The 13,208-nt window shown below is 46.6% G+C and overlaps 1 protein-coding gene across 4 annotated transcripts in view; it reads right to left on the reverse strand.

Annotated features, from left to right (window-relative positions):
* The window catches only part of PEMT (phosphatidylethanolamine N-methyltransferase), an 85,524-nt gene that overhangs the window by 66,166 nt on the left and 6,150 nt on the right, over positions 1-13,208 (reverse strand). For all 4 annotated transcript variants that reach the window (XM_067534129.1, XM_067534126.1, XM_067534128.1 and 1 more), the window contains exon 2: positions 12,253-12,360. In XM_067534129.1, the coding sequence (XP_067390230.1) occupies positions 12,253-12,360 (108 nt within the window). The remainder of the gene's footprint in view (positions 1-12,252; positions 12,361-13,208) is intronic.

Raw genomic sequence — 13,208 nt, forward strand, 5'->3', positions numbered from 1 at the left:
GTCTGGTAAATGGATAGGAGAGCTTTACACGCAGAATGACTTTCACAAGGATTCACGCCGTTATTTACACATTATGCAAAGCTGACTGCAGAGCAGAGTCAATGGACAAAGCCAGGATGGGCACGTTCTAAAGAAATGCAGAGCTGACAAACACGTATGCAGTTGACTCATTATGTACAGAAAGCTACCGTGGCTGGTAGAGTCAAACTTGGAGGACAAGATTAGATTCTGCTTTCGGTTACGCTGATGTAAAACTGGAGTAAGACCACCGATTTCACAGAGCCCCAATGAAGTCCATAGATTTATGTGATTGCTAGTGTAAGAGAGAGAAGACTCTGACCCTCTCACTTCACACTCTCATTTTGTTGTCCACGTACCTTCAAAGTGGTCTCCTCGTAGAGTGCGGAACAGTCTAAAACGTCATTGGCTGTATCCATGATTTCAAATGAAAAGCCTCTATATTAATGGGTCCAGTAAAGAGATGTGATTAAGCAGAACCTGGAGTGTTAGTAGCATTACTGCATTTCTACAGAGGCACCAGAAATAAACAGTATGTGAGAAGCCCACACAAAGAGCTGCTGATGTAGATAGATCTCACCATACAAGGCCATAACAACTCCAACAAGTTAGTGAAGGGGAAAGGAACACACTAGGTAGTTTCAACGTTTTGTGAAATAAAGTGTTCCCCATGAAAGCCTTTCGTGGCTCACTCTGAGTTGTAATGGGCTATTGTGTTAATGAATATTAAAGAGCCACCCAGTACATCATTATTCTGGAGCCCCTGTTATTTACCAAGTCAGCATTTAATGGTATAAGCCCTTCCCTTGCTAACAATTAGAAATTCCTGGATCCTTCAATGAGAACACAGCATCAATGCCAGTGTCCAAGCTTCCTGTCTATGCTGCTGCCTACTGCAGTGTATAAGCAGGTAAGCAATCCTTCTGAATCATCAATCAGTTACGCAATATGCTCGCTTTACCTTCTGAGCAATTCCATCTCTGGAAAATGCTTGACAGAGGAAGTTTTGGAACAAGATTGGCAAGCCAAACTGAACTAATCCCAAGAGTTAAATGACTGGATTTAGAGTCAGTCAAAAAAAAAAAATGCAAAAAATACACAAGAAAAATGCTAAAAATAGATTTATTAGGAAGAGCTCCCAGTTAAAAGTGTTAAATCTAATTTGGGGAAGGTGCGATAATCCCATTTTGAATACAAGTGGCTGTGTTAGTCCAAAGCAGCCTGAACAAACATTAATCTACTTCTGCTCTCTTTCAGGAAGATATACTGTAGCTGTGACATTCACAATGGAAACGGGAGAAAAAGTACATTTCTCTGTGTGGGATATAGTCTGAGTATGTTGCAGTTTTCTCCCCACAATGGTCGACATTCAGATACAGCACCTTTATTATCAGAGAGGGGTTTGAACCAGCACCCTAGATCCCAACTTTAGGGCTATTTGAAATCCAAACCCAGGTCTGAAGTTAACAAGTACTGTGGGAACTGCAGATCTGAAATCCACCCCCTAGACTCTGAATTTTGTAGATTTATTGTCCGCTGCTGACAACCGCATGGTAATGTGAATTCTAGACCGGGGCGGAGGCTTCTGACAGACATCAGTATAGGCATTGAGACTCCATGATTTGGGGTCCTGCTCTCCAAGGACAAGGAACCTTCACCACACCAGAATGACTGGAAAGAAACTCAGAGTTTCCTGTCCCCCATAAATAGGTTCCCCAGCATAAATAAGAATGGGCAATAGGAAACCAAGCGTGAACGCAGGCAGAACTCTTGGACACAGGATGATCAACATACAAACAGGTCAAACCTTCAGTGTATTTATACCCAGGTGTAAGTGAAACATTTATCCATCTCTTTTGCTTCTCCAGCTTGCTTTGATGTTCCTTCACATAGGGCCTACTTTAACCTATCAAGGAAACTTGCCTTCCAACCAGCAGTCACTTCCTCACGCCTGCTTGGGAAGGTGACCAAGGCAAAGAGCACAGATTAGTTCAAGGGATGCATTCATTTGCTTCTGAAAAAAGACAGGGAAAGAACAGGAAGGTGGTACTAAAGCACCCCAAACTGTAGGGCCCGCTCCCTTGTGGGGGGGAGTGGAGGAACATCCGGGGGGGCACTGCAGGCTCAGGTCAGCCCCCACGAGGGGGTGGGGAGGGATCGCCACCACACCCCACTCTGCCCCCAGCTCCGCTCTGGCCCTGCCCCTGACTCAGCCGGGATGCTGCTCCCAGCCCAGGGGGGTGTGGACACATTCTATTAGTGGTAGGGGAAGTGCAAGAGGAAAAATGTGGAGACCACTGCATTAAAGGATCATTTGAAGAGGAGCAGCACTTGGGGCAGAGAGACTTCCCTGCTCTTAAAAATATTTCTGTACTTCTATGGCACAGATTTACATGGTGGATCTGATCTGAGGCATCGTGACCCACCCATCCACCGACAGATGGGAGCTGTGCCCCACTCTGGGGGAAGGGACGCCCCACTTGGAAAGTGGGAAAGCTTCTATTATACATTTGTGGAATGAGTCTGTGGTGTTTTTACCACCTGATACTTACTGAATTCCTGATACTTAACATGCCCCAGGTCTGCCAATGCATTGTGCGTGAAATTCACACCCCCCTGTGCAAAGCAAGAGTAACAGGTTGGGGGAGGTGGTGCTATACAGGTTCTGTAGGGAATGGAAAGAGCATTAGTTCAACCTCCATCTAGGAATTTCTGGCCTTGCTTGCCAGTCCCCTGCCCTCCTTCAGCTGGTCGGCAAACCCATCCCCACAAAACACTGGCCACATCAGCTCAGTAGCTCATCCTCGGGAACAAGGCCTACGACACAACCGAGCTTACGAACAAACTTGTGCAGGAAAGGAATGACAACCTAAAGCAGTCACATTAAAAGTGTTCCAGCCCCTCTCTCTGGTACGTCTATGACCCCCATCACCGTAGTGTCCAACTGCATGGCCTTCTTAGAAAGCGACCTGTAACTAGCCCTAAGACAAATGGCAGATGTTCAGGAGGCCATGCGGTCACATACTACAGTGATGGAAGTACCAGAAAGAGAGTGTGTGTTAAATGGCACTGGAGAGAGGAAGCGTAAACATTTTAACTGGGACGAGTTTCCTAATGAACGCCAGGACTCTGTCCCCAACAGATGCAGTTGTCATCTGAGCATTGAACAGCTAGCTAACTCACACACAACATAACATGAGTACACTATACTCTTCTTGAGTGTCACTTTAAGCTACTCGTTTAATCAGAGAACACAATGGGTAAATAAAAAGGAGACCGAGAACGGTAGAGACAAGTATGTTTTATTATCTCTTTTCTATTCAGCTGAAGCACTTGGTAACAAATATCCTTCAGGGTTCACCGGTGGGGACAAATTTCAGCACAACTGACGTTTTTCCATCCCACCCATGTTATGGGATCAAAATGGAGGGAAAAAAAATCTCTTGTTGCTTCAGCGACCCCTGCTGACCAATTTCAGAAATGACACCGAGTGGCTCCGAAAACAAGGCCAGTCTCCCTCAAGACATAATTGGGGAAAAGGTTAAAATCAGTGAGATGCCTCAGGAAGGGCAGGGGTCCCCCTATTTTCCCCCCTCCCGCCAACCCCACCCCTGGGGCGGCAGCCTATTCACCCCTAAGCCAGAAGGCCTGTGCTTTGGTTGTGATTTGCCCCAGGCAGGGGACTGGGCCCTAGACTATGTTTGTTGGCTGCCCTACCCAGGAGGCTTAGGCAAAAGCCTGCTCCCTGTTCTGTCCTGCCCTGCCCAGAGGGCCAGAGCTTCCCTTATAGACTGTTAATTGCTCTGCCCCAGCCAGGAGGCTGTGGGCTAAAGACTGCTTGTGCGTCTGGGCCAGAGGGCCCTAGACTTGACTGGCAGCAGTCCTAGCTGGGAGATTCTGGGCTAAAGACTGCTGGTTTCTCTGGCCCGACCAAGGGGGCTAGAGTCCAGGCTGTTAATGGTTTTTTGCCCCTGCTAGGAGACTAGGAGCTATAGATCAGTGGCTCTCAACCTTTCCAGATGACTGGACCCCTTTCAGGAAGGGTCTGATTTGTCTTGCGTATCCCCAGCTTTCACCGCACTCAAAAACGCCTTGCTGACCAAAATCAGACATAAAAATACAAAAGTGTCACAGCCCCCTGTGACTGAAACACGGCTCCCGGGCTCATTTTTACCACCGCATTATAAAATAAATCAATTGGAATAAATCAAATGGAATACTTCCATTTCAGAGGATGGTATATAGAGCAGTATAAACACGTCAGTGTCTGTATGACATTCTAGTCTGTGCTGACTCCGCTAATGCTTTTATGTAGCTTGTTGTAAAACTAGGCAAATATCTAGGTGAGTTGGATGTACCCGTACCCCTGGTTGAGAACCACTGCTTGCTGCTCGGCCCTGCCAGCGGGACCCGAGCCCGACTGCTGCTGCCTGATACAGTGAGGTGGAGTGGTCTCCCTCGCCACTTGAGAGGGAGAGACCACTACGAGGCCTGATTTGCAGGCCCCATGCTAACCAGCTAGACCACACTGCCTCCCAACTTGTTAAGAAGAGCACAAAGGGCCAAATTCTGCCTCTTGCGGTAAAGTAGGTTCAGCTCCATCGACTTCAGCGGACGTGCCATCTCACACAAAGCAGAATGCAGTATGAGTCTGCATTAAAATAGGAAGAGACGAGAGTAAAGGCTGAAGGGTGGGCAGTATCTCAAACCAATGAGCCTAAGCATTCGGGAGTCTCAGAATTAAGGCACAGAAAAGCTGTAGTCTGGCTAGAGACATGATCCCAGAGCACTTCTGCCCTGGTTCTACCTGGGAACCTACAATGGTGTAATCTTGGTGGCTACTTTCGCCGTTTTTGCCCCCCACCTCCCTGCTCGAAGCAGTAACGGGGCTATCAGCCTGATCTGAAGAGCTGCAGGCTCCAATGGGAGCGGTGGCAACACAATACCTCTGCAAATCAGCAAGGGATGGGTGCATCTATTGTAAATCAAAAGCAGACTAAGCAAGCATAACCTGAGTTTGGGTCCACTCATTTCTCTCTCAACAAGGAAACAGCCGGCTTCCTAACCACGTGGAATCGGAGGTTAACCTCTGCGAAGCAAGTGACGGAGCCAGCAAATGGCAGCACGTTAAGGCTCAAAGCGAAATACAAAGCGCCCTCGATTTGGAAAGTGAAATCTGAAAAGCCAGCTGGCTGCGGCGACTGGATGGGAAACTGCTTACTGTACTTCAAACCATCTTTGATCCTGTACCAAAGCAGCTCTGACACAAAACCGGTCATCCATTTAAAAATGTACGCCATGGTTAACCGTCACAGGGATGCTTCAGCACGTTGCTAGCTAAATACGCTGTAGAGTTATTGTAAGGACGGGACGTCCCAAGCCATAAGCTACACCCAGGTACAGTGCGCATCTATTCCCAGGGCGCCAATGAAAGCGGGCACCTCGAGCTTGCTTTGTAAAAACAAAAATGTTCCTCCGCAAGCTTCTCAATCTTAAATATTTAAATGGACAAAACCAGACTTTCAGCTGGTGCCGCAGGATTCTAGACCCTGAAATAATGCACATTGCCGTTGAAAAATGAAAGGTGTTTCTCCTTCCTTTCATTGTTTCCTTTCCTCTGTATGTGCTTCTAATTATCTTAGCATTTTCTTTTTTTAAGAAAAACAGACTAGAAAACTTGCAGCATCTTTTGTTAAATACTTCTACTGGCCCAAATTCTTAGAAGGGCAGGAGACGGCGCAGCGGCTGGGGTGCTATTCTGGGACCTAGAAAACCAGGCTTCAATGCACTGCTCTGCCAGCCACCCTGTGTGCTGGAAGACAAGTTAATTAGGAGATTTCTGCAGTGTGGCTAGGAGTGTGCTTTCCAGGGCAGGTAGACAGACAGGAATCGGCATGGTAAAAAACGGCAGATGGGGCTAGCTGCCTGACTGCAAGCACGCTCCCCACCTGTGTCGCTACATGAATGGCTAGGATGAGCTGCTCTCTATGCCACCGAGGCCACGCAGCTATTTTTAGCATGCAGATGTGTCTATCTACCTGTGCTAGGAAACACACTCCCAGCTGCAGTGTAGACATACTCATATGGACTTGCCCAAGGTCATTAGAGACACCAGGTGGGTGAAATAAATATCTTCTTGGACCAGTTTCTGCTGGTGAGAGAGACAAGCTTTCGAGCTACACAGAGTTCTTCTTTGGAGCAGACCCCTTCCCACCGCACCATCCTTCCTCCCATCCCACCGCACCATCCTTCCTCCCATCCACAACTGTAAACATCTGGGCCAGTAAAAGTATTTTAAAAAGGATGCTGCAAGATTTCTAAAGGATTTAAAAAAAACAAAAAACCAAGAAGCCGTAAGATGATTAAAACACCTACAGAGGAAGGGAAATGATGACAGGAGAGAGAAACACTGACTCCCCCAACTGCATATGGATGATGCCTTACCTCAGGATGACAAGTCTCCCAAGTGTGTTACTGAAGACAGTAGGATGAGTTATCTGACCCAGTTTTTGGTGTCTATTGTATGCATCACAGCCGGAGCTCAGATGCTGAAATGCTAAATTTAGCTGCTAACCAGGTGCGCCGGCACAGACAAAGCATGTTATACTCATGACAATCGAGATCCTGGGGTGTTTGTTACGAGTTATCTATCATCTTGGCTGTCACACACTTGCAACAAGCCTTATGCAGCATTGTCTGAAATGTCCCTGCCTGCCCAGGTAGAAAATACAACAAATCTGTGACCAGCCACACAGATAAAGTCGCCCGTAATCTTCATTTGAAAAACCTTTGTGTTTTATCGTGAGTTGTAGGAGATTCAGGGCATGTCTATCACTGTGGGCGCCGCCGAATCGATTCTGCGGGATCGATCGAGCGGCCGTGGAGACCGGCTCAATCGATCCGGAAGTCGACGCCGTTAACCCATCCTCGCAAAAAGAGTAACGCTGCATTGATGGGAGGGCATTTCCTGTCGGCGCAGCGTAGTGGGGATGCCGTGATAGGTAGAAGTTAGGAAGTCGACGGGAGATCTACATAGAGTAGCTTGTGTCTCCCGTCAACTGCCGCCGAATTTTGCTGGCAGTGTAGACCAGGCCCCAGACAGTTATCACTGCCTGCTTTGAAAGGCTGATTTTGATTATTCTGCAATGACAAATATGTCAGACCCTTGTGCTGGGACACATTGTAAAAACCAAGAGGTCAGCATAGATTTGAGCCTCCATCATAAGCTCAAATTTCCTCCAATAAAGAAATGCCTCATCACTCCATTGGCCCACAGTGTCTCTTTCAGACCCTTATTAGATTTGGCAACCTCTACATGCCCAAGCAAATAATCATCACAGTTGAAGAGTGGCTTTCAAAAGAGGATCTAAAAGCACTTTCCAAAAGGTGGATGAACATCATCCCTAATTTTGCAAAACAAAGGAATCAGGGCTGAGATTTTTAAGAGGAGCCCAAAGGATTTAGGCACCTGAGTTCTAGTGAATTTCATAGGATTTGGGGGCTGAAAAATCTGTCTGTGACTTTTAAGAGATTTGCCCAAGCTGGGATTAGAACCTATAGCCACAATTTTCCAAAGTGACTATTGATTCTAGGTGCCCAACTAGAGACACAATAAAGGGGCCTGATTTCCAAAATCACAGAGCAACCACCCTTCTGACAATCGGGCCTTTTTAAGGGGTTTCAAGTCAGGCACCCAAAATGACTAGTCACTTTAGAAAACCTACGTCATATCTCCTAACTCCTAGTTCCATGTTCTAACCGCTGGATACCACCATGTGTCCTCCAATAAACATGTACGAGGGAATCTGTTATATGAAGCAGAAGCTCCGGCATGGACTGTATTTCTTTCCCATTGTTCTCTTGGATCCTGACTCAGAGAATCACAACACATAATAGCTCATTTTGGAACAGTCAAGCAGCAGGTGGAAAGCCACAGGTGATGGATGGAAAAAAAAAAAAATGTCCAAGTTTAGTCCGGAAGCAACATAACTCTGTGGCCACCTGTTGGGCATAGTTGGCTTTTAACGGAGATGGTTTTTTAGGTTGTGCCTACACTACAATGTAAGCCCAGGGTTTAAACTCAGGCTCAAGCCTAACCTCACTACATACAAATTGCACTAACCCAGGGCTTGGATGCAGGATCCCACAGGGATGGAGTTTCAGAGTCAAGCTGGGACACAGAATTCAAGCCCTGTTGCTTTGCAGTGTAGACACAGCTATAAGTTTTCATCCATCTAGCTACCAGTTAGCCAAGATGATAGATGTCACACACTTGCAACAAGCGTTACGCAGCATTGTCTGAAACTTCCTTGCCAGCCCAGGTAGAAAGTACAACAAACCCACTATGGTTTGACCAGCCACACAGATAAAATCGCCAGTAACTTTCAGAAGAAAAGCAGCTGTGGATGCTGAAAGGAAAGACAGTAGGGGCCAAATGCATCCTGGATGTATCTCCTCTGACTTCCAGATGAGATACACCAGGAGCGGATTTGTCTCTGAGTTTAATGGGATTCTCTGTTAGAGGCGTTCTCTCTGGATCTAAGAAACAGCCCTTGTATTTACACAGACTTGTGCTTACAGGAACCAATGCATATTAAAACACAACTGGTTTCATAAACAGAAAGAAGGTGACCAGCTGCTGTCTGGCTCCTGTCATGAAAGCCCATGCAGCCCAAATATTGAAGGGCTAAGGACCAAGACCAAGACTGAAATCCTGTCCCCTCTGAAGTCAGGGGAAGTTTTGCCAATTGATAGCTACAGGGCCAATGTGGCAAACCACGTCTTTATTCCAACACACTGCAAAGCAAAGATGAAAAACCTAGGTCAACCTCTGCAAGAAATTGAACAGGAAGAAGTTCAGTGAGGCTGGCCAAGTGATGCACCCAATTATTAAACCAGCTTCTAACCACGGATGGTATTTTAAAGACACAGGTGGCCCTTTGGCCAACATCCCTTGTTATTTACTCAGTGCAGACCACGTGCTTGGCAGTGTACAAAGAAACAAGCCTTGTACCAAGGATCTTGCAATCTAGCGCAGACATAGACAAAACAATTCCGACATGTATTGTACATTGGGTGCTGGTACAGAAATCAGCGAGATTATTGACAGGCTTCGCAGGAGTAGCCTTCGGGGAGGAATGTAAAGGAAGAAACGCAGGTGGTCTGGTGCAAGAAAGGGAGAAGCATGGAAAGAGACAAAGCAACAGCCTTCAGACTCCCTGCAGGCTTCAGGGAGAAGAAATAGCCACTTCCACTTTAAAAATTATACTCACCTGTGTCTGGCTCCTTTTTATGGTGCCATCCTCAGCCCTCCCCCTGCTACCAGAAAGAGACCCTCCACATTTTGCCAGCAGTGCCACCTACTGATGAAGACAACGTGGTTCAGTTGTTAGAATGGACCCAGAAAAAGCACTTGAAGTTTCTGCCAGGACATCGCCTCTCTTTTCTTTAAGAGCAGACAAGCGTGTGATACAAAACTATGTTAGTTCTTTAGCTATCCCGCAAGGTATTCAGAAGCATTCCAAGAGTCAGAAATCAGAACCCTCAGGAGTCCTAACCAGCAAACTCCAAAATAAAAGCATGGAGAATTTTTTTCCTCCTTTTTGATGACGTTTTTCCCTGGAGTTCATGTTTTCCGAACAGACCAGATTCGGATTTTTTTTTTGGTTTATGCTAAATAATGAATCCAATAAGCCACGTGGCACATTCATTTTAGAGGTACAGACACAACTAGACTTTTAATGAGTGACATGAAATTAGAGAACTAAAAGTGGAGAACTTCACTCAAAATTTTCGGAAATGACTAGTGACTTGGACTGCCTTGATTTTTTGGATGCCCAATTGAGACTCTTTAAAGAGCCCTGATATTCAGAAAATGCTGAGCACCTTCACCCTGAAAATAAGACCCTTTAGGGCATCTCAAGTTGGGCATCCAGAAATCACTGGTCACTTTTGAAAATCTTAGCCGAATTCCACTTTGAGTCTAATTTCCATAAATGTTTCCAAGAGAGAAGGATCCTCCACTGACTTCAATGAAGCTACAACAATTTAGATTAGCTGAAGGATTTGCCCCTAGATGTACCCAGGGAGAAAGAATAGTCAAGACACATGGCTTATCGTCAGATGTGGATCCTAGTCCCTACTCTGCACAAACGTGCCGTGTGATCTTATAAAAGGGAAGTATTATTAACATCACTATATCTGATAAGGGCAATGTGAAATTAAAATTCAGTCATGCCTATACAGAGCTCTGGGATCCTGGGATGGACTGTAGGCTTAATGCACATGGCCGCGACTGGGATCCGTGAGTGCTGAGTTACGGCCTATGCCAAAACCAGCTGCTCTTTGCTGGATTTCAGGAGATGATAAAAAAGCGTGTTTACTTGGTTTAGCCTTTCATTGATTGTTTTTGTTTCCTTAGTTCCCCACAACTCGATTGACAATGTATTTTTGGCAGCAGCAGTGGGTGATTTATCTAACAAATCACCCTGGGTGGCTCACGCAGTTTATGTTTTAATATTTGTAACTATTAGTGTCTGGCTGCCATGGTGATAGGTGGCGTATAAATTACTGAAGGTGGTTTATCATTTCCTCTTGCTCACCTCCTGCTAGGTACCTACTAAGCCCACTTCTACCTCCCTTCTCCATCCTTCTCTGGCTCATCTTCACACCCTCTGTGTTGTCCTTACACTTGGGACTGCTTCCCACCTCTCAGCACTGAGCAGCCTTCCCTCTCTTCACTCAGATCCTCTCAGCAAACGCCCTGCTGCAAAAGCCTCGATCGTCACCACCTCCCGACTGATCCTCCCTCTGGTGTCTTATGCTTACCTCTAGTGTACAGTCCGCCTCTGATCCAGGACTCAGTCCACCAGCCCTTCCTAACGTGAGCCTCCCATTGAAGTTAATTCATGAGTTTTAAGGAATAGAGGAATGGGCCTTCTCATTTTAAGGAACCCAAGACAGGGATTGTATCTTCTTTTTATAGCGCCATTGCACAATAAATAGGGACAGAAGGACATGCCAGATACATCCAGGTTGTAAGACATTATTGCACACCTGCATCTCAAGGTATTAGAACTGGTGTTAATCTGTTTCTAAAGAGGGATCATGCAAACTTCCTTAGTAGCCCTTTTCGCAAGAAATGCAGGGTTATTTGATGCAATGGCCAAAAGTACCATAGCAGCTGCAACTAGAACAAGGTCCCTGGGCTTCCAAGTCCCATGGCATTCAGTGACGTTAATTTCACTTATTAAAGTCCATAGAGTCAAATTCCGTTCTCGCTTTTGCAGATATAAATCTACAGTGGCTGTGTGGAAGTCCTGGAGTTATTCTCCAGTTTCTCGCCAGTGTAACAGACACAATCTAGCTCTGGCAGGCTTAGGAGATACTTTAAAAATGCTTTAACAAGAACAAAACAAAGATAAATCGTTATTGCATTTTTCCCTCTGTTTGGCCTCCTGCGGTGAAGAAATGTACGCAACAGCCTAAGCAGACGGCAAGAGAGCCAGGTAGGCAAAGAGCAAGACCTAGATCCTGCAACCCGCTACGAGGTGTGTAAGGCTGCGGCACGCCATTGCAAGTTCAAGCAGTGCCAACACACAGACCCATGTAAGGATAGCAACCTCCAGGTTGACGAGTAGGAAGTTTCAAGTCACGCTCATTTATTCATAGGGCTAAAGGGTGGGTGAGTCGGAGGCAGAATGGGTTAAAATGTGATCCTTGTTGTGCTAAAATAAGGCATCGAGTTAAGCACTTCCCTGTCTGGGTCCCCTTGCTGCTACTAGGCAGGAATAATCTGGCAGCAGTGCGGTACTGAATCAGGCCTAGACTGCTCCTGAACTGGAAGGCTGCGCTAGACAGGCAAGTCGCTGCCTTGTTCACCCCTTATTAATCGCATGTTTCCACGTGCAGCTCTCCACACCTGCACAGGACAGAATCAAACGCTCAGAGAAAATGCGCTCAACTTGCATCAGAGTCCACCCCGTTCCACCGCAGCCCTCCCAACTACCCAGAGCAATAAACACACCCTCAAGGGAGAAATTCAAGGGCTGAAAATCCTCCAAGCGTCTACTAAAAAAAAAAAAAAAAAAAAAGAGAGATACCAACAACCATCAAGTGGAATCAGAGACAAAATGACCAGTTGGGAAACCAGGCCAAACAGAGTCATTGCCCCAGTTGGCATCAAAAAGGAACAAAGGTAATATCTATTGGCTTGGGCCTGGATAGCACACTTACCACGTTCCAGAAAAGCGGGTTAAAAGCAATGCAAAGGACAGCAGCAGTGAAGGTGGAATCAGTGGGGTTGACATAGTTGAGCAGCAGCGTCATGGCTGAGAAATCCACCTGTGGGAAAGTAACAAAGTTAGCCGGGACATACCTCTCTCATGGTCACTGCCTAACTTCTAGATGGCGTCTTTTCGCGGACTGAATGCGGTGTGTTTAGCGAGAGGCCCATGGGAAGGGTAAATCAGATTCTTCCAACAGCTGAGTCCACTGCCGTACATGCATGCCATAGACAAGTCTGTAGCCCTAACGCTGCGTGTTCTGGTCCCTGAGCTCCCACAAGCTAAGCAGGTTTGGAGTTGGCTCATCACTTGGACTGGAGACCTCCCAAAGACACTCCGGAGACTCACAGTCCAGCAGAAGGCACCTCTGGGTTGAGGGCACTCAGGGATGCTGGGCTGCTGGAAGACCCAACAAAAGAGAGAGTTGAAATCATGAAGAACCTGTGGCTTTATTTATTCTGTAAGAGGGGGGCCTTCACCCCAGAACTGGCTTCAGTGGTGGATTCTTTGGCTGCCCCCCCCCCCCCAAGGCATCTTGGGAAGGTATGCAAAGTGCTTTGCAGTGTTAGGTGCTAAAGACAGACGGTGTATGACTCCAACTTACGCTGAGTCTCCTGCCCCTGCCTCGATCACTTAGCACTTCTGAGAATCGGGCCGTATGTGCTCGCTGGACTAGCAGAAGTTGCAAGTGCTCAGAGTTACGGGCATTAACCCCTTCCGTCCTGTGAATGTCTCATCTGTCACTCAGACACAACTAAACCTGCTTAAGGGGCAGGTATATGGTATATGGCTAGGCACTGCAGCTGTGTGTATTGGAGGAAATCCAAATACGTTTCCGAACCAAATAAAAGGGACTGGTATTTCATAGTGCCTCAGCTCACAACCAGAAAGGAAAGGGGTCTTGTG

The sequence above is a fragment of the Emydura macquarii genome, unplaced genomic scaffold (genome assembly GCF_026122565.2).
Source record: "Emydura macquarii macquarii isolate MOO-44397 ecotype Brisbane River unplaced genomic scaffold, CSIRO-AGI_Emac_v2 contig_3390, whole genome shotgun sequence".
Lineage (NCBI taxonomy): Eukaryota > Metazoa > Chordata > Testudines > Chelidae > Emydura > Emydura macquarii.